Consider the following 21,785-nt stretch of genomic DNA (forward strand, 5'->3'; position numbering starts at 1 on the left):
TGGAACTCTTTCTTTTTCTTTTTCTCTTTGTTTTAATGGACTTTATACTCCAGCAGATTTAGTTTGCAGCAAAATCGAGTGGGAAGTACAGAGAGTTCCCGTATACGCCTGCCCTCACAGATGCACAGCCTCTCCCACTATTAACATGCCATACCAGAGCAGTATATTTGTTACAATTGAAGAACCTACGTTGACATGTCAGTATCACCCAGAGTCCATACTTTATATTAGGGTTCACTTTTGGCATTGAACATTCTATGGGTTTTGATAGATATATAATAACATCTATTCACTATTATAGTATTACACAGAATAGTTTCACTGTCCTAAAAATCTTTTGTACACCTACTCATCCCTTTCTCCCCTCCCCCCAATCCTTTCAACCACTGATCTTTTTTACTTTTTCCATAGTGTTGTCTTTTCCCAAGTATCATATAGTCAGAATCATACAGTATGTAGCCTTTTCAGATTAGCTTCTTTCAGTTAGTAATATGTATTTAAGTTTCCTCCATGTGTTTTCATGGCTTGGTAGCTTCTTTGTAGTACTGAATAATGTTCCTTTGTCTGAATGTCCAACAGTTTATTTATCCATTCACCTACTGTCTCGGTCAGTTTGGGCTGCTATAACAAAATACCATAGACTGGGTAGATTACATTAAAAAAAAAAAACAAAAAACAAAAAACATTTATTTTTCACAGTTCTGGAGGCTGAGAAGTCTAAAATCAAGGTGCCGGTGGATTTGGTTTTCGTGAGGACCTTCTTCCTGGCTTGCAGATAGCCGCCTTCTGGCTGTATCCTTATATGGTGGAAAAAGAAAACTCTGGTGTCTCTTTCTGTTGCAGAAAAATCAGACCGGCGAGAAACCAAGCATCACTCGGAGAGTTGGAGAACTCAGGCTTATTACGCCAGTGGTTCCAGAAGAGCTAGCGCTCTGAAGATCTGGGCCCCGAGCTTGGGGGTAACTTTACTTAGGGTTTATCCACACAGTTACAGCTGGCATGGGCCGATTGGCTCATAAGATTCTCAAACGGGAATTTAGGCAATACATCTGTTATCTAGACAGAACAAGCAAAGGGAATGGTGAGTCTTCACTTAATCTCGAGGTCACCCTCCCCTTCGACCTATGCAGCAAGCAAGTTTTTAAGTAGAACAAAGAGCTGATTACAAGGTTAGCCATTTGAGTGGAAAATTCCTCTTCATTTCTTTTCTTATAAGGGCACCAATCTCATCATGAAAGGCCCCACTCTTATGATCTTATCTCTTACCTAATTACCTCCCAAAGACCTCACTTCCTAATACTATCACATTAGTGGTCAAGGCTTCAGCATATTAATTTGGGATGGGGGAAACAAACATTCAGTCCATAACACCCAGTAAAGGATATCTTGGCAATTACAAATAACATTACATAAACATCAGTGTGCAGCTTTTTGTGTAAACATAAGTTTTCAATTCATTTAATACCTAGGAGTATGATTGTTGGATTGTATAGAAGAGTAGGTTTGGTTTTGTAAGAAGCTGCACACTGTCTTCCAAAGGTACTGTACCATTTGACATTGCCACTAGCATCCTCACCAGCATTGGTGTTATCAGCATTCTGAATTTTGATCTTTCTAATAAGTGTGTGGTGGTATCTTGCTGTTGTTTTTAGCATTGTTTTTATTTTGTTTTTGTCCTTTGCTGTTATACATACACTACATTGTGAAATTTTCCTGTTTTCTTTCAAAATGCTTTTGTGAAGGTAATATTTGCTCAATAAGTAAGAGTCTCTTTGGACATCAGCCTCTGCCTTAGACACTACTAATTCCAACCAACCACAAGGGACTTAATGTTAGTTGCTTATACCTTCTTGGGAATACATCTTTTTATCTCTCCTCCCCATCTCTGTCTCTCCTAATGTATCCTGGTCTCACACAGCTCAAGCCTAGACCTGACAATTGTGTTTCTGTTTTCAGCCAATTAAAAAATTTTAGGAAAACATTCCGTAACTCTCATATTTGTCTTATAACTATAGTAAGCCCAGATAATTGCTTTTATAATCTCAGCTGTCTCTAGTTGTTGAATGCCCATGTAATTCTCTTGTCATTTTTACTATAATGAATTTATTCATCAAATTACAATACAATGTTTCATCCAGAGTTTTTACTAAAATGGAAATATTTTATTAATAAAATTCCTGTTTAAATCATCTCTCTTTTTTAAAATAAAATTCTTAAGATTATAATTCATTCGATTTGAACAAAAGTATAGTCTTTTAAGTAAAAGACAAGAAGTTAAAAATGAAAGTGATCATCCAAAATTATATTTAAAAAGAGACCAAAATTGACTCGTTTTTATTGTGGTTTTAGTTGTTCATTAGTAGATTTATTTAGAGGCTGAATCCACCTTGAGTGTGAATTCTATTTTCATATACGGCGGGCGGGGGGGGGGGGGGGGGCGGCGCGGCGGGGATATCCAGGCCACAGGAGAGGATAATGAAGAAAACTCTCTGATAGAAAAAAATTCCTCATCATTAACGGCCAGGACAAGAACTGTGGGAGACTTTCCTCTTTCCATGAACTACTCTCCTTTGGCACTAAAGGACTCTAGATCAGAGGGACACAGACTAGCAGGGCTTACCCCAAAGATCTCTTCAGTAAAGAACTTGCATGTACATGTACAGCTCAGTGCTCTAGTTCCCCTTAAACAAACAAACAAACAAACAAACAAACACACATTTAAAGTTTTGTCCAAGTTATACAAACAAAAGTTAACCAGTTCTACAAGTTTAATATTCATAAGAACATAGGTCAGCAGCCTCCCTAGCCACCATTACCCCTCTCCTAGAAGAAATCAATTCAACTTTTTAAATTGTTTTTAACTGCTTCAAAATCCACCTGAGTTACTCCATTTCCCTGGTCTCTGTTACTATTTTCCTCCTTTTAAGAGGACTGAATTCCGATTGTGAGGTTCTGCCATTTGAGGGACTCTTTATAAAAGAGTTAGACATAGTTAAAAAAAAAGAATGTAAGATTTCAAAAATAAAATTAGATAGAGCTTTGGAAAGGTCCCTAAAGCTTAAGCTTCCTTAGCTTTATGGTAAATCTGCTTCTGCCTTCAAGTGAAAACGCACAAAATATATTGTAGCAAATTATCCTGTTGCCACCTCTAAACTGTCTCCCAATCTATTTACCATGTCTGGAAAACCAAATCTCTCAATAATCTTACATTCATGTTGCTCCCAAAAGCCCATCTCCTCTACAAAATTTTTTCCATTGAACCACAAAAATAGTGAATTTCTTTAATTCCACTTCCTCTAAAATTTAATTCCATATTTTCCTTCACTTATCACCCTATAACACATATTTATACCATTTGTTTTTAAGGCAGTTTAAAAAATCATATATAGTCATTAGCAACCCATAAAGCACAATTAGGGGTAAAGTTGGTTTTGCATATCAAAGGAAATTAATTTAGTTATTATCTAAACCACTAAATTTGAGGCAGAAGCCTTCTTTTAGTTGCTAAAACTTTAGAGAAAATAACATTTCTAATATTTGACTTAATATGGCTGCTTTGCTAGAAAAAAGCATAAGATATTAAATATTAAAGATGACCAGATGGTAGATACTGAAGCCACTAAAAACAAAATCAAACAGTAAGCTCACAGGCACAAAATGTAACTCAAAGCATAAGTAGAGCTAAAGCTGTTTTTCTTTAGCATAATGAATCTCTTCATTTGCAAATGACAATACCAGAGCTCCAAAGAGGCAATCTTATATATCAAGCTGTCATTAAAATATGTGGCTCTTTCCTGCAGTGTCATATTACTACTGAAATTTCTATTTTCTAGTAAGACTGGATATATTATTTCTGGACAGCCATAATGGATACAACCACAAAAGGTTAATTGCTACGCTACACAACTGCAGCAATTAGCTTTTAGAGCAGGGAACGACAGGTAATGCTCTTTAAGTGAAAGTTTTTAAATAAAGGCTATCCTCTATGTTTTGTTCATAGACTTCCCTAAATTAAGTCAATAGCCATCAAATTCACACGTTACTTGGAGGCACTGAGCCATGGGTAGGACTTTCAAGGGCTAGGCAGAGTTTGGGAGAGAACTTCAGGAAGAAAGGAGCCCACGCAGTCCAAGTTCCTCTCTTTCCTTCTGTTCTCTTCTCTGTCTCTCCTCAGCCCAGCCTCCTCCAGCTGGAGGCCCCCGACTGCTCTTTGCTCTTCAAGCCCCTAATACCTGGCTATCAGGTCACAAGCGGGTCTACCCACATATGGCTCTAGGCCCCAGCAAGAGGACAAAGGAGGACACTGTACTACATGCCTACATAGTTAAAAGCCACAAATCAAACTAACAAACTGTTAAATAAAATGTATTCTGTTTCCCAACTTTATCCTAATATGAAATTCTTTTAATGTATAAAGCTATATTTTAGTGAAGATGGGCAGCTATCAAAGATGAACGAATTTAATTATTATTATGTGGCCGCAAGCCTGGTGATGAGCTGGAGATGTTTGGATAAGTAATAAAATAAAAACTTAACACAATTTACAAATTATGTTTGTTTGTTTCGGCAAAATCACTTAATTATGTTGTTATCAAGATGTTCATATAATCAGTGTTTTATTAACGGTAATGCCAAATTATATAACTTTCCTGAGTTAATGTAGCTCTTGGAATTTTTTAACTTAATTTTAACTCGGAGAAACTGTTCTGCTAAGGTAGTAGTAACTGGAATTGTCGATCAAATTCTTAAAACAATATTTACTTTAGAAAATGAAGAATTGGAGTTTCTGGCCTATCTTAGAAGAGCTATAAAGAGCTTAGAAGCCATCATTATATCCTAATAAGTAAAAAACTGAATGAACTAAAAAGCAACAGTTCTAAGATCTGTCAGAGAGTTGAGGTCACAAAGCAAATTGCTATCCTAAAATTGGAGAGACAGGAAAATACAGAGAATCACAACTTGATGGAGAAGAAACCCATGAGGAGAAACCTGAATAGGGGTTATGAAAATCTGAATTACAACTGATGAATTGCTGGGGCTGTGTGGACAAGTCTGAGAGTTAAAAACTCCGCGGAAACCCAGTCTTTGGGGGACCCCCTCACTTTTGTGAGTTTACCTTCCTGAAAGACCAGGAAAGATGTCCATTCCTACCACTCCTTTTCAACATCATACTGGAAGTCCTAGCTAGTACAATAAGACAAGAAAAGGAAATAAAAGGTATATAGAATGGGGAGGAAATAATAAAATTATTTTTGTTTACAGATGACGTGATTGTCTATGCAGAAAATATAAAACAATCAACTGAAAAAAACTCCTGGAACTAATAAGTGATTATGGCAAAGTTGCAGGATACAAGATTAACATAAGTCGATTACTTTCCTATATACCAGTAATGAACAAATGGAATATAAAATTTAAAAAAAAAAGGGGAAAAAATCCACCAAAAACACCCCCACAGTACCATTTACATTAGCACCCCCAAAAGTGAAATACATAGATATAAATCTAACAAAACATATGTATATATAGAAGATCTACATAAGGAAACCACAAAATAGTGTCAAAAGAAATCAAAGAAGAACTAAATAAATGGAGAGATATTCGATGTTCACAGGTAGGAAGATTCAATATTGTTAAGATGTCAGTACTTCCCATTTTGATGTATAGATTCAATGTAATCCTAATCAAAATCTCTGCAAGTTATTTTGTTAATACTGACAAATTGATTCTAAAGTTTATGTAGAGAAGAAAAAGACCCAAAATAGTCAACACAATATTGAAGAACAAAGTTAGAGTCTGAAACTACCTGATTTCAAGACTCACTATAAAGCCACAGTAATCAAGACAGTGTGTTATTGGCAAAAAATAAATAAATAGATTCATAGAACAGAATAGAGAGCCCAGGAATAGATTCTTATAACTAAAATCAACTCATCTTTGACAAAGGAGCAAAGGCAATAATATAAAGGCGCAAACATGGTCTTTTCAACATTGTCTTTTCAGTGCTGGAACAACTAGACATCGATATGCAAAAAAAATGAATCTAGTTAGAAATCTTACACCCTTCATAAACATTATCTCAAAATGGATCATACAGCTGAATGTAAACACAAAACTATAAAACTCCTGGATGGTAAAATAGGAGAAAATTTAGAAGTCCTTGGATTTGGTGATGACTTTTTGGCTATAATATTTAAGGCACAATCCATGAAAGGAATCATTGATAAGCTGGAATTCATTAAAATTTAAAACTTTTGCTCTGAGAAAGATAATGTTAAGAAAATTAAAAGATAAGCCACAGACTAAGAGAAAATATTTGCAAAACATATATCTAATAAAAGATTGTCATCCAAAATATACAAAGGACTCTTAAAACGCAACCATAAGAGAAAAAACAACACAATTAAAAAATAGGCCAAAGATCTTAAAAGACACCTCATCAAAGAAGATATGCAGATGGTACCTAAGCACATGAAAAGATGCTCACCTCATATGACATCAGGGAAATACAAATTAAAACAAGACACCACTGCACACCTATTAAAATGATCAAAATCTGGAACACTGACAACACCAAATGCTAGCAAGGATGTGGAGCAATGGGAACTCTCAAACATTGCTGGTGGGAACGCAAAATGATACAGTCACTGCAGAAAACAGTTTGGCAGTTTCTTACAGAAACTAACCATACTCTTACCGCATGATCCAGCAATGGCACTCTTTGGTATTAACCCGCAAAAATTGGAAATGTCCTCACGAAACCTGCTCACAGATGTTTATAGCAGTTTTATTCATAATTGCCAAAACTTAGAATCAACCAAGACGTCCTTCAGCAGATAAATGGATAAATTGTGGTACATCCAGACAATGGAATAGTTTTCAGCACTTAAATGAACTATCAAGCCAAGAGGAGACATGGCAGAATATTACTAAGTGAATGAAGCCAACCTGAAAAGGTTACATACTGTATGATTCCAACTATATGACATTCTGGGAAAGACAGAACTGTAGTAAAAAGATGTGTGGTAGGCAGTAGTTAAGAGGGAAGGAGCCATGACTAGGTACAGCACATGAGATGATGTGGGTCATAGTTGGTACTAGGTGGCCTTCTAAAGAAGTTTAACTTTTTTATTATAATTTTGAATCAATAAAACTGTTGGTCTGGAATCCCATTCCCACCTGTACCTCTACTTGGTGACTAGACTCCCGAATCAACAGAAGCTTTTTTTAAAAAACAAATATAGTTAAACAGGAAGTTACTCAGTTTCCAACTAAGGTCACTTGGACAATCGACTTTACAGAGCAAATTGGCCCATTTAAAATTCTTGGCTCTTGAAATCCAAAATGAAGTGGGTTCTTTTAAAGGAAGTTTTAAATGGGGGATCACCAAGAGCTTTAAAAAAAAGTCTTTCTAGGCTGAACGCCTCCAAGCAGGACAGCGAGATAGGGCACAGCTGCGTCCTGCAGGTACCATAACAGACGGCAAGGTGGAGGGGGCTGCCCGGCCCTCCGCCGCCCGGCACCGTTCGCTCCGCACACCGTCCGCCCCCGCCCAGCCCCGACTCTCCCGGGGCCATGCCCGGCCGGCGCGGCGCGGTGCGGCGCGGGCGGAGCTCGGGTGGAGCGCCAGGCCCGCCGCCGCCGCCGCCGCCGCCGCCACGGGCCCAGACCTGCCCGCGGCCCCGGCGGCGCAGTCTCGCGGGATCGCTCAGCTCTCGCTCCCCGCGCGGCTCCCTGGGCGGCCGGAGTCCCGGACACCCCCGGAGCCGTCTCAGGTCGCGGGGGTGCGGCGTGGTGGACGGGGAGCTTAGGGGGAGCTGCCTTCGGACGTCGTCCGAGGTCAGGCTCCTCGGGCCCCGAATAGGCGGGCGGCCGCTGCCCGGCGGATCCCAGGGCGAGCCCAGCCGGCCTCGAGGGGTGCGGGGCGGGCTGGGGGCGCGCGCAGAGCCGCAGGTGCCGGGAAGGCGGCGGCGGGACGGCCGCAGAAGTTTCGGCGAAGTTGGGGCCAGCTCCTGAAAGGTGTTGCCGGGTTCCCGCGCGGCCGGAGACGCTGCTGCTCGGCTCTAGGCCTGGGGCAGGTGTCTGGGGTGTGCGGCGAGTTACCCCGCCCGGCGCTGGAAGCCTGGACACGGGTGTGTGTGTTTGGGGGGTGATGGGTGCGGTCATTCGTGACGCGGGGCCCTCAGCCTTCCTCTCACAGAGACTCCGTCGCCTTCCTGGGACAGACTTGCGTATTTTCCTTTTCGGTGGGATCACTACTCCAAGCCCATGAAAACTAGTTTCGCTCCTCCCCAGGTAGGAATCTGGAAGTCTCTCTTTTGAAAAACAGAAAAGTAAGTAGTTCCCTAGAAGACTGCCACAGAAACGGGCTCTTTAGAGTCTTTAAACATTTTAAGAACTCTTAAAATGTCTTAGAGTTTCCCTGGGACCCAGTTTTCTTGTGCGTAATAAAATATCCAACAGGGGCTCTTAAATTTTGCGATTCTATTAATCTTTTTTAACTTATTCTCAACCCCCCTGCATTACTTCTCCATCTCTGTCATCCAGTGCCCCTTTTTACCCTGTGTTCGGTACAGCACAAATCTATCATCCACTCAGCAAATGATGTAGCCTGGGCCAAGACAGGTGGAAGAGTGTCTGGATAGGATGGAATTTTCCGCCGTTTTTCCAATGCTAGTTACCTATAGTAAAAATCTTAACGTTGCGTTTGGATGTCTACATTTGTGTTTATGACAGATGTTGCTGATATACTCTCTTGATTGTTTTTACAGTAATTGACCTGGAACTCATTTTCAGGAAATGAGCTTCTTTCAAAATGGTGAAATAATGAAATGAGGAATTTGAACATTTTATCTTTGGATGGAAATCGGAGAATGAAAAGAGCGATTAATTCAAGCCATGTGGTAAAAACAGGAATTTGAAGAAAATGGAAATGTTCATATTTTTGTGGACATATGTTTTTCTACCCCTCATAAGAGGGCACAGTCTTTTCACCTGTGAACCAATTATTGTTCCCAGATGTATGAAAATGGCCTACAACATGACATTTTTCCCTAATCTGATGGGTCATTATGACCAGAATACGGCTGCTGTAGAAATGGAGGTGAGTAGTTATTCATACCTTTATAGAAAAATAGTTTATGCTCTGTTCTGTAATACACTACGAATGCGGATTTTTGTTGTTAAAGACAGGGATTCTTTCAGTTGTGCACAAGTCGTATTTGGAATAAAGAAACTCTTTGAAAATTATATCGCCTTTCGAACTTACATTTTGTGTACATTTGTGGCCCTGCTTAGTGGATTTGCTTAAGATAGGGTTCATTTTATATGAAGTATAGTAATGAATGATTTCGAAGTATCTTGCACCTGGTAAATATTTTGCTTTCTTGAATCAGTTATGGTAGTTCCTCTAATAATGTGAATTCTGAATTTTTCCTAGTACATTGAATAGGAAATCTATATTGCCTGGACTACATATATTTTCATAAGTAGTTGTGTTCATTTGGTACAGTTTACTGAAGCAAATCAATTATTGAAAGATTTACGAGCTCTCTAGGTAGTGTTTTGTGAAAGTGACTTTTTAAAGCACTTAAATACTCTTTGTAAGATACTTTTTAAAAGAAGCCACAAGTCAGGGGAGGAGCAGAGTGACACTAAATGTTGCCTTAGGTGTCTCAGTTACCTGCCTCTGTTTTAGAGATATGGAGATTGCTAGGGAGGTGTGGGAAGAGTTACCTGTAGTGACAGGGAGGGACCTGCCCTCATATACAGATGTTAGGTTGATAAGTCACCTGAAGGAAAAGACAAATGTTCTTGCAGTTTTACTGACCAAGGATGGTTAAGGCTTTTTCCCCTCAGATTGTTGCTAAGAGCTGCATCCCTATAATTTTAATACAGACACTACTTTAAAAACTGACTAGACTTGATTTTGCAGCTTCAGAAGTCTTCCATTGTTGTTTAGTTGAATAGTTGTCAGACTACCTCATTGTAGACTGATGTCTAAAATAGGAGGGCTTTTAAATACCAAGTTGATGTACTTTAAAAGGGTATTACAAATCACATTATTGTAATCTTTCAGTGGTTTTTCACACCAGTGTAAGATATCATACTGAATACTGAACAAATGATGTAGTGAGGCTTTTCATTGATTAATCAGAACCATTTTATGTTCTAACTTGATTAAGATAAAGTATGTAGTTGAGATACCTTCAAGGGATAATTATGTCATTCATTCACATTTTTCTGAAGATAGTACATGTTTTATAATTCATGTCCTATAGAGTTCTTAAATTTTTTTTTTTTAAATCTTCTTCCCTTTCTGTGTAGTAGCTACATACATTTTAAGTTTGAATGCTAACATCCATCTTATAAATATAGGTCATTTAGAGTTCCTAGGGAAGAGATGCATCCTGCTATTAAATGCCTATAATGGTAAGATGATAAGAACTAATTTTGTTCTACACATGTCTTTTAAAATCTGAAAAAAAGGTTATTTTTTATTTACCTAGCTTCTTTCCCAAGTAATTTTGTGTCTAGACATCAAGAACATTTTATTCTTATGTTCTTTATTTAAAGATATATATATATATAATACCTTTACTACTAAGTTTTATTCTATAAATCATATTTCAGTAGGTTTATGCATATAAAAGAAAGTCATCAAACAGTCATTTAATACCAGCATTAACTTAAGTCCTCAAAGAAGAAGGGGAAATGGAAAGGCAAAATATCAACCTGAGTCAGACTTTAAACCCCTGTATATCACTTTTTTTGGTCCATAGTTTTGTGTTTATCCTATTACCCCATTATTATTTGTCCCTAGCCAGTGGCATTCTCATTTAGTTCCTATATTAAATATCCGAAATACTATCATTTGAGAGTTATAAGTCACCCTAAATATCATGCAGAGCTTCTTAACCTCTTTTGTGCCATCGATGCCTTCTCTGAACAAGGGAATGTTTTAAAATTTAAATAAAATCAGTAGGATTACAAAGGAAACATATTGAAATATACTCCTATTTGCAGCCCAGGTTAAGAACACCTGAATCCTTCATATATATAGGTGAAGAAACTGAAACCCAAAGAAGTTATGACTTGCTCAGGTCTGAGCACTGATGACACAGTCTTCTCTGTCAGCATGGACTCTGATGTCATCTTTAACTTTTTTTTTTACCTTTGCCTTTATTGGATAAAAAAGAAAATATTTCCTAAGATTCAGAATGTGATGTGTTAATTTAGTCTTTGCTGCTTCTTTGAAAACTTTATTTAAATAAAAATTAAACTGGGAGTTGTTTTTTTTATTTTGTATTTTTTTTTTTTACCTTTACTCATGTCTCCCTCCTTTTCCTCTCATCTGTGCCTTGAATACAAAATCTCATCAGAATTTTTAGATCAGAAATAAAATCCTTAGCCTTCAGCTGCTCCTTCTGTGGTACCAAAGTGATTTGTTAAAATACAAATCCACATAGTCCACTTGAGGTTAAATTCTTCACGATTTCCCTAAAGCTGGCAAAATAAAGGCTTGACTCTAGTGCAGCACCCAAGGCTCTTCATGTGGCACTCTGCCTTTCTGTCTAGCCTCCCATCTGGTCCCTTCCAAACACTCTGCTTCACCCAAACAAACATATTTGTAGAACTCAGATCCATTTTACTCTCTCTCTCTCTCACTACCATACCTCTGTACATCTATTGTATCCACTGCCTTCTGGGCTCTTTGCCTACCCTCTTCAGCAGCTCAGTTTCCTCAGGTCCCAAAGCAATAACTGTGCTTAGTGAAGCCTTCTTTCACATTTCTCCCAAGCTTATTTAATCAGCTCACTCTTTACACTGTAATAGTACTTAATATATATGACAGTTCTTATTTATTATGCTGTATTGCAATTGTTTACATGGCTCTCTCACTGGATTATGAGCTTGTTGAAAGTAGAGATAGTGTTTATTTATTTCTATCCCTACTGCCCAGCACAGTGCCTCTGAGCATGGTAGATGTTCATTAAAGGCTGAATAAAGAAAAAGGCTGAATAAATCAGCAAAGAGGATTTCCCTTCCCGAAATCTTTACCTTCTACCTCTGTCTTCTGCAGTATCCAAGTAAAAAACATTCTAATATTTTTAGGTGGTTTACATATCGTCCACTTTCTGCCTAAACTTAGTTCTAATAGAATAGTTGACATCCTCTATGTTCTTTTCCCAAATTAGCTTAACACATATTTGTTAGAGTTTATTTAAAGAATTAGATTTTTAACCATCTGTATTTATTTATATGGAGTGAAGGGATCATCTTGAGATTGGACTATTGTATTATAAACCGTATGTGCCAGATTTTTTTCAAACATTGCACTTTAATACTTAAATTTATAGTCCAGTCAAGCACTAAATTACTGTTTTTACTTTTTTAAAAAAGTGTTTTACAACTTCTCTAAAGAACAGATTGAGCTTTACACCTCCAACTCAAGTGTCTGTCTTTGGTTCCTGCTGGTCCCTGTTGAATTTCCACTGTTCACTCTGAATTAATGTTAGCGAGGGGCTGAAGAATTATCTGATGCTTATGGCAACCAGTTGTGCTTTCTTAGCTACCAGAAATTCCATATTAGTCAAGAGATCTATCTCATTCCTCTTTTATGCCTTAACTTTTCATTTTCTGTGATGGCTATCCTGTTTTAAAATTTATAGCATTTGTGGTCATTGCTGATCTGTGATTATATGAGATGGTTTAGAGCAGTGGTTCTCAAAGTTTAGTTCATAGACCAGCAGCTTGTGAGCTTGTTAGAGATGCAAGTTTTTGAACCCCATCCCAACCTATTGTAGAGATAGAGCCCACAAAATTGTATTTAAAAAAGCTGTTCAGGTGTTTCTTATGATGTTAAAGTTTGAGACCCACTGATTTAGAACAGGGAATTCTAACTCTTTCTGTAAAGGGACAAATAATAAATATTTTGCCTTTGCAAACCATATAGTGTCTGTCACAGCTATTCAGCTCTGCAGTTGCAGCAATATCAGCCATAAACAATACATAAACAAATGAGTGTAGATATGTTTCAATAAAACTTTATTTACAAAAACAGGCAGTAGTTTGCTAAACCCTAGTTTAAAGTACTTGATAGTGTTGTTAAGGATCATACATGTATAGCAGGTGTAAGTAAACATTCTTGTGCATTCTTATTAATGTTACCTGAATTCTATGTTATTTACTTGACACGATTTTTTTTTTTTAAGTCAAGTTTATCACAGACAAAAAGATCTGACTGGGATATCCTGGTTCTTTTGTTTCAGAGATTGCTTGAAATCAGAGACTTCAGTTTTTTCCTTATTTTATTATCTGAAGCTAAAGTCATTTGTATTACAAAGAGTTAATTTACAATTCTGAATAGTAACTTGGCTTTATAATGAAAAGGATGTTGTATAGTTTAATTCTCCCAAGTGGAAAAACAAATGGCTGCTGGTTTTCCATTGTGTTCCTTTTTGTTTCATATCAAGAGCATTGTTTCTCAAATTGTTAGGTTGATATCCCTTGAGAGACCGATTTCATCCAAAAAGAGCTGAGACTGATCTAGGGAAAATGGAAACAGGAATATTTGTTTTTCTGTTTGAATTGCCTTCATTGAGGTCTAGGCAAAAGCAAAGTCATGTATTGTGTTGGAATAGCATGTGGTCATTCCACTTTTGAACAGTCTAAAGGGAAGTGAGCCAAAAAAAACCCCCCAAAACAAAACCTTTTCCTTACCACCTGTTAATATGTATTACTGAAATGTCACTATTCAATTAAAAATAAAAAGATGGAGAAAAACTATAAACAAACTTTTAAGAAAAACTATTTGTATTGGGCAGTGGTTTTTAAACATTTTCATTTTTCTGCTTTTAGTAGAGTCTAGTGAACCCCTTCCTTCCCTCCTTATTCTCTATTCTTATACCACCTCCCCACTCCCCCATACACAGGCAAGGAAATGTTTAGTGTGGCTAATCTCTTTTTCAGAGAAGGCTTTCTGAAAATAGCTGTTAACTATTCTGAAAGTAAGCTATTGAGTTATTTAAAATGAAATAAATATTAAAATGTTCCAAGTCATTTATGTGTATAGCGGCTACTATTGTGGTTTAAATGTAGAAACCACAAGTTTCCTTTGTGATGATGTGTTAAATTAGTAGAGAAAGTACCTTAACTAATTCTGAGTCTGAGAATCAGGGTTAGACTTGTATGTGAACAGAGGACAGTATTTCCTCTTGGAGGCTCTGCTGATAGGCACAAGGTTCCTACAGAGTCATTCCCTGGTATTCCACAGTCTAGGATATTATTAGTTGTGTCCTCAGGAGAGCCTGTCCACAAAGGGACGTGGTTCTTTCAGACCATGGGGAGACTATTGTGTTGTGATTCTCTTTCCTTGAGAATCTGGCAGGTAGATAATGAAGCCTTATTACTCAAGCTTGTATATTTGTCATGTATTCATTCACTAATGTTATTGAATGTGTAACTTCCCTAGAATTAGTTTTTCAAGTTACAAGTTTTAAATTAAAAACTTAATTGACACATCACTAGAGAGATTTTTTTTCGTAATGCCAACAAATTACTGTGCATATTTGTCTAATTTCCAAAAGAAAGCCCTTTGGGGGAAACAATTAAAAATTTGTAGTTCTCTCTGCTAAGAAATATTGCAAAAATAGCAAGTTTTCCATTATAGAGATAATGAACATTTTTGCTGTTTATTCTTCTCTTGTATTCCAGGCTCTGCTTTGTTTTTTAAAGAAGTTGACTGCCTAAGATTGGTCACATTCATGAAAATAAGTGGAGTTTTTACCACTTTATTATGCAGTAGCCCATTAATATTCTCAAAGAATTTATTCAAACCCTTGTAACCACTTTGACAGTATTTATTTGGTGAAGTATAGACATTTAAGGATCCCTTTAGGTCTTTAATGAGTCTGTTGTCTAGCTAGGGCCCATCACTTTTTTCACTTTCTCTCCATTTTCATTATCATCAGTAGAAGATGGCTTTCTTTTTGTTGCCATTTTAAAGTAAGAAATGAAGCGTTTATTACTTCTCGAGAGTTACTGTGTGTCACGGGAGTAGAAAGCAGAAACCTGAGGTGAGAATCAGACACTTTGCAGTTACTTGGTCTTGTTCACTGGTAAAGTGGCTGCCTCCATGTACCAGTGGGATTCTGATTCATGCTTCAGAAAGTGACAAATGTTTATACATATTTTATGTCTTTAGTACTAAATGAGGCAAAGCACAGCCAAGATACTGCTGCAGGACCACTCTGCTTGGGCTTAGCTTTTTATATTTTTAAAACATTAAAATATCTTTTTTTCTTTTGATTACTCTCTATTAGAATTCTAATCCAGACTTTCTCTTCAGGATCTTACAGTGCCACATATTATTGGTTCCTTCCATTATCATGTCATGAGGGTGCTGGCTGGTGTGTTTTAAGGAAGAGGCGGTAGTATGGGAGAAGTAGGCATTCTGAGAGTGTGAGTAATATGCTCATGCTACTTTCCCATGTCTTTAATTCTGCGTAGGCCACTTGAAGATGAATGCTATTTGAGTACACCTGATGTCGTGAGTGAGTCAGGTAATACACCATTCACGAGCAATGGCTTGGGTTGATTACTCTAGATGACCCATAGTTTTGTCCAGTCTGTAGCTGGAAGTATTAGCAAAACCAAGGGGGAAGGTCCCTTTTATTTATGTAGAGTTAATCTCCTCATCGGCATATATCTATGGCCTCATCAGCTTTGTGTCTTAAATATGATGGGCCAGTATAATGTCCTGTCCAATTGTGATGTGGTTAGTTTGTGACAATGAAATTGAAGCTCAGAGGTGAAGAGCTGAGTTTCTTTTAAGGCAGTGCTTCTAGACTTTGGTGTGCATCTAGATCATCTGAAGGGCTTGTTAAAGCACAGATCACTGACACCACCCCCAGAATTCCTCTTCACTGGTAGAGTGGCTGCCTCCATGTACCAGTGGGATTCCAGTGGATGGTATGCAGAATTTGCATTTCTAACAAGTTCCTAGGGGACGCTAATGCTGTTGATTCACTCTTTGAGAGCTGCTGCTCTGAGGCAAGTTGGTAAGATGTGCTGCTGTTCCTGCTAGGCGAAAGTAAATTGCTTTTGGAGAAAAAAATGTTCAGATTATAGCTGCATGTGAGGTGCCAGGGCTCTCCTGATTTGCTACAGTAAAGAGACCACATCTGGAAAAGCACCTTAGCCATTTGATTAAGGTTGCTTAAGATAGTCTATTAATAACATATCCAGTTGTGCAGGAGAATTAAAATGGGCAGGTGCTAAGAATTACTACCCCTGAATGTTTTTGATGGTGTTACTAATCTCTGAAAGTCCCCTAATCTGCAGTAATGCTTTTGATTTTCTGTTATGATAGAAGGAAGACCTTTAATGATTTTCGTTTGGCCCTTTCTACCATAATAATGTTTATCTGGGAAGTCAGTGTAGTGATTGTGCTAATCATTTAGCTCTCATTTTACTAATGGATGCTCTGAGACTCAAAGACAGAAAATCATCTGCAAAAGGTGGCACTGGTAGTTAATGATGGAGCTACAGCCAGAGTTACAATGCTGACATCATTTCCAGTAAAGGATTGTATAAAATACCTCACATATTTTGGTTCTCATTGTCTATTTATCATAGTTTGGCTCTGGCTATTTTTCAGAATGGAGGTATAAATTGCCTTCTTAAATTGATCTCTTCTTCCTCATCCTTGCTAGTACTAATAGTTAACTACCACAGGATTTCTTCCAGGGACTTACCATGTCCTTAAAGGAGCCTACTTTTTATTTTTCTGAGCATTAAAACTATGATTAACAGGACTATTTTACTTAATATTGAATGATAGACTCTCAAAAGCATTACTGGTATTTTATGTTGTCATTAGTTACTAGATGAGTTTCTGAGCCTTTGAAAAAGAGAAATTCACGGCAAAGACCATGAAGGCACTGGGTTACTGAGAGAGTCGAAGGTGTCACTAAGAAGGAGTAAAAGCAGTAGACTGAAGAGACTAGGAAGTTTGACTCTTTGTTCAACATGGGTTTACGTAGCACTTATCATGCTAAATACTAGTTTAACAAAATGATGGAATTCTGAGTGTAAAATTAAAGACATAAGAAATACCACAGTAAGCCAAGTTAATAGACTTTTTATTTCAAATTTAGGTTTTTGAGAGTGATACTTAGGACATTTTGTGGAAGAGTATAAAATATTTCTATCAAGGTATTTACTTCAAAAGATTAGTGAAATACACTTATTTGGTTTATGTTTTTAACTGATTGGGTTAAATTCAATAATAGGCTGACTACCCATTATTTAAAGTGCTATTTGTTCTAAAATTATTCATTCAAAAATTACCTACTTCAGTAGGTACATACATCATCTGGAATGCGATAAACATAACTTGAGGTTTTATAGTTTTCGGTTATATGTCCTGTTGTGAACATCTGTTTTTTTCAGAGGAGTTTTGTTTCATGTAGAATATTCCCAAGCCTCATTTGATATTGTGTTTTTTATGCTGTTTTCAAGTAACATTTTTTTCCTTTTTAAAATTTTTCAGTTACACTTGACATTCAGTATTATTTAGTTTCAGGAGTACAGCATAGTGGTTAGACATTTATGTAATTTACAAAGTGATCCCCCTGATAAGTCTAGTACCCACCTGGCACCATATATAGTCATTACAGTACCATTGACTATATTCCCTATGGTATACTTTATATCCCTGTGACTATTTTGTACTTCTTAATCTCTTCACCTTTTATACTCAGCCTCCTGACCCTTTCCCATCTGGCAACCATCATTTTGTTCTCTGTATCTATGAGTCTGTTTTTGTTTTGTTTGTTCATTTATTTCGTTCTTTAGATTCCACATATAAGTGAAATCATATAGTATTTTTCTTCCTCTGTCTGACTTATTTCACTTTGCACAATATCCTCTGAGTCCATCCATATTGTTGTAGATGATAAGATTTCATTCTTTTTTATGGCCAAGTAATATTCCATTGTATATATGTACCACAACTTCTTTATCCAGTCATCTATTGATGGGCAATTAGATCGCTTCCATATCTTGGCTATCGTAAATAATGCTGCAATAAATAGGGGTACATATATCTTTTTAAGTTAACGTTTTGGATTTCTTTGGATAAATACCCAAAAGTAGAATTGCTGGGGCATAAGGTAGTTCTATTTTAAATTTTTTGAGAAACCTCCATACTGTTTTTTCATAGTGGCTGCAGCAGTTTGCAATCTCACCATCAGTGTACAGGGATTCCCTTTTCACATCCTCACCAACACTTGTCATTTATTGATGATAGCCATTCTGATAGGTATGAGGTGATATCCCATTGTAGTTTTAATTTGCATTTCTCTGATGGTTAGTGACATTGAACATCTGTTCATATGTCTATTAGCCATCTGTATGTCCTCTTTGGAGAAATGTCTATTCAGGGCCTCTGCCCGTTTTTTAATTGGATTATTTGTTTTTTTGGTAGTAAGTTATGAGTTCTTTATAAATTCTGGATATTAACTCCTGATTGGATGTATCATTGGCAGATATCTTCTCCTGTTCAGTATGTTGTCTTTTCATTTTGTTGATGGTTTCCTTTGCTGTGCAAAAATTTTTTAGTTTGATATAGTCTCATTTGTGTATTTTTTTGTTTCCCTTGCCCGAGGAGATATATCGGGAAAAAATTACTAAGAACAATGTCAGGGAGTGTACTGCCTATGCTTTCTTCTAGGAGTTTTATGGTTTGGGGTCTTAGATTTGTCTTTAGTGCATTTTGAGTTTATTATTGTATATGGTATGAGAAGGTTCTCTAGTTTCATTTTTTTTTTTTTGCAAATTTCTGTCCAGTTTTCTCAACACCATTTATTGAATAAACTGTCTTTACCCCATTGTGTATTCTTGCCTCCTTTGTCATAGATTAATTGACCATATAGGTATGAGCTTATTTCTGAGTTCTCTGTTCTCTTCTATTGATCTATATGTCTGTTGTGATTACTATAGCTTTGTAGTATAGTTTACTATTAGGTAGTATGATACCTGCAACTTTGTTCTTTTTCAAGCTTGCTTTGGCTATTCGGGGTTTTTTGTGGTGCCATATAAATTTTAGGATTATTTATTCTGGTTCTGTGAAAAATGCCATTGGTATTTTGTTAGGGATTGCATTGAATCTATTGATCACTTTTGATAGTATGGACATTTTAACAATGTTAATTCTTCCTGTCCATGAGCATGATATATGCTTCCATTTATTTGTACCTTCTTCTATTTCTTTCTACAGTGTCTTATAATTTTCTGAGTATAGGTTTTTTTCCTATCCTTGTTGGCATTCGTGCCTGTCTTATGCTTTGGAGAAGGGTAATTTTTAGGGAGAGCTGGGTTGGCAGCATAGTGTCAGGATTAAAGAGGACATACTCTGGAGTCATACAAATCCAGATGAACATCCTGGTTGCCACTTAGTACACATGTGACCCTATTAAAAGTTGCCTCCCCTCTTAGAGCCTCATCTGAAAGGTGGCGATCAGAACACCTGCTCACAGGATTGTTGCAAAAAGAACTAACATATGAGAAAGCACAGTGTCTAGCTTATTGTAAGTACTAAAAAAAATCCAAGCTCTGATCTATTATTAGTAGCTATAGTATTGGTAAAAGCATTAGATCAGGAATAAGGGCACTTAAATTCTAATTCAGACTAGATTTTTGGATTTCAATAACTCTTTCAATAAGAAATTGGATTGCCTTTTCTCATTTGTAATTTGGGGGTTTGGATTAGGTCAATAGTTTTAAACCATGACCTCTGGAGGTGCTTTGAGGTCACCGGTGGAGAAGTGGAGCAGTGAGAGATCTCAAGAAGGAGGACTTCATCTTCAGCCAGAGCAGCTGTGCTTTTATTTACTTATTTACTATATCAGTCTTCTTTGTAACCTCTTATTTAAAGGAAATGTTCCTTGGGAAAGCACATACACACACACTTTGAAAGTAATAGACTTAGAAGGCCTCTCAGGTCCCTTCCAAGTCTAAAATTTTTTGTATCTGTTGGCTTGCAACAGAATTTGAAAGTTAGTGACCCACACTGTATCTCACCTAAAGACATGTTTTGTTTGCCCTTTTTGCACAGTATTTTAAATATATTAATGCAACAGAATTTCTGTTTGATAGCATATCTTGTGAGCTTCCCGTATCACCCTGTCTAAAAAAAAAATCCCAGTTACTTATGATGAAGACTGAATGAAATGTGTCATTACCCACAGATTTTTTCCCTGACATAAGCTTGTTTTGGAATTTCAAGGGATGACAAAATAAAATATAAATGTTGTGATTTGGAAAAAAATAAAAATAAGGACAAAATTTTAAATTTTGAAGATTTCACATAAAAATCCAGATTCTGTTTTCTTATGAATATTGACATATCTGACTATTCTGTGAACCACATTCCCAAATAACATCTGATGGAATTGAGTAGCAGCCGTTATCCAGCTACTCCCTATTATCTTACATGCTCTTGGATTTACCTGCCTAGCCTCTGAAGGTATTTGGGTTTTCAACATCTGATTTATCCTCTGCAGACTGCATAAGTATTTACATCGTTGAATTAACAAGTATTGGCACTCTGAAAAAGTTAAACAAAGGATGTGACTTGCCATGTTTGCACTGTAAGAAAATAATTTTGTTACAGCAAAACTACATGTGTTACTTTTATTTTACCTACCCTTAAACTGGACAATAATAGTTCTTAAGTGCTGACCATCAGTTTATCATAGCTATTGCAAACTGGATTCTGAGTTAGAAGAATGTTAAACATGGTATGTTTTAATTCCTTCTCCCATAGGATCTAATTACCAGATACTCAAAAATTTTAGGAACTATGTTTCTTTGGGACAGTAAACAAAGAGGTAAATGCTACCAGTTGCCCATGCCTCCCCTTGTTCCACCTCAGCCCCAAAGGAGGTTACTCACACAATCTGGGCATTTTCCTCCAAAGGATAGAGAAAATTGAGACCATATTCTGCAGTTTGCCTCCAAGTTCCTTGTAGGTGGCAAAGGGTCAGGTCTCAGCATCATTCAAATAAGGGAAGATAGTGTATCAACTGTGGCAGCCCTGTCTTTGCTCAGTCATTTTGCCCCATCAGGACAGAGTGAACTTTCCACTGGTTCAGTGTCCTCTAATTGTTGGGTGTGGGTTCTGTATGTGCCCTTTAAATCAGACTTGTTAATTTTAGTGTATTCTCCTCTTATATTTACTTAATTTTTTTGCCTGCTTGGCCTTACATTTATTAAGAAATATGCATTGATATATTTCATTATGATCATGGAATTGTCCATTTCTCCTTGTAGTTTTGCTGCCTTTTACTTTATATATTTTATGCTATTTTATTAGATATATACAGTGCTCAGCAGTGCATTTTAAATACATTTGTTTCAGTTTATCCAGAATCTGAATTTTTTATGGCAGGAGATATTTAGTTGGTCATACTCCTAAAAGAAGTCCTTGTTCCTTCTATCTTTCAGAAATTTCTCAAAGTTTATAGTTCACTGATGAGACTTTTCCCTGTTTTTTTGTTTTTTTGTTTTTTTGAGGGGAGAGGGGGTGTAGCTATAGATTTTTTTTTTTTTTAAATCTTTAAACCTTCTGTCTCATTTCAGTGGTGTTTGGAGAGGAAGGAGATGTTAATACATAAGTTCAGTGCATTTCCCCTTGAATCAGAATTTTCATCTCTTACTCTACATGTTCTTTAGGTAATTTAATTCAGTTATTTCTGTTACCATTTTTATAATGATAACTT

At 36.9% G+C, this 21,785-nt stretch overlaps 2 protein-coding genes and 1 long non-coding RNA gene across 9 annotated transcripts in view; 1 reads left to right on the forward strand and 2 right to left on the reverse strand.

Moving 5' to 3' along the window:
* Nucleotides 1-5,254, reverse strand: LOC111747425. The gene is made up of 2 exons (XR_002783522.1): nucleotides 2,621-5,254; nucleotides 1-1,056 (listed from the first exon to the last, which is right to left on the reverse strand). It is a non-coding gene; the product is annotated as an uncharacterized LOC111747425 (long non-coding RNA).
* A 2,062-nt stretch (nucleotides 5,255-7,316) lies between these two features.
* On the reverse strand, nucleotides 7,317-8,871 carry LOC111747424 (translation initiation factor IF-2-like). The gene is made up of 2 exons (XM_023538410.1): nucleotides 8,772-8,871; nucleotides 7,317-8,019 (listed from the first exon to the last, which is right to left on the reverse strand). Exons 1-2 carry the CDS (start codon nucleotides 8,846-8,848, stop codon nucleotides 7,317-7,319), a joined length of 780 nt encoding a protein of 259 aa, XP_023394178.1. The 5' UTR covers nucleotides 8,849-8,871.
* Nucleotides 7,329-21,785, forward strand: part of FZD6 (frizzled class receptor 6) — a 30,111-nt gene continuing 15,654 nt past the window's right edge. Inside the window, exons 1-3 of one of the 7 annotated variants that reach the window (XM_011373262.2) lie at nucleotides 7,879-8,019; nucleotides 8,296-8,333; nucleotides 8,772-9,103. In XM_011373262.2, the coding sequence (XP_011371564.1) occupies nucleotides 8,927-9,103 (177 nt within the window). In that variant the 5' untranslated portion in view covers nucleotides 7,879-8,019; nucleotides 8,296-8,333; nucleotides 8,772-8,926. Of the gene's footprint in view, nucleotides 7,468-7,702; nucleotides 7,840-7,878; nucleotides 8,334-8,771; nucleotides 9,104-21,785 lie in introns of those variants that run through there. The other 6 variants (XM_011373264.2, XM_011373266.2, XM_011373267.2 and 3 more) reach the window with 6 other exon arrangements.

The sequence above is a fragment of the Pteropus vampyrus genome, unplaced genomic scaffold (assembly GCF_000151845.1).
Source record: "Pteropus vampyrus isolate Shadow unplaced genomic scaffold, Pvam_2.0 Scaffold222, whole genome shotgun sequence".
NCBI classification, from domain to species: domain Eukaryota; kingdom Metazoa; phylum Chordata; class Mammalia; order Chiroptera; family Pteropodidae; genus Pteropus; species Pteropus vampyrus.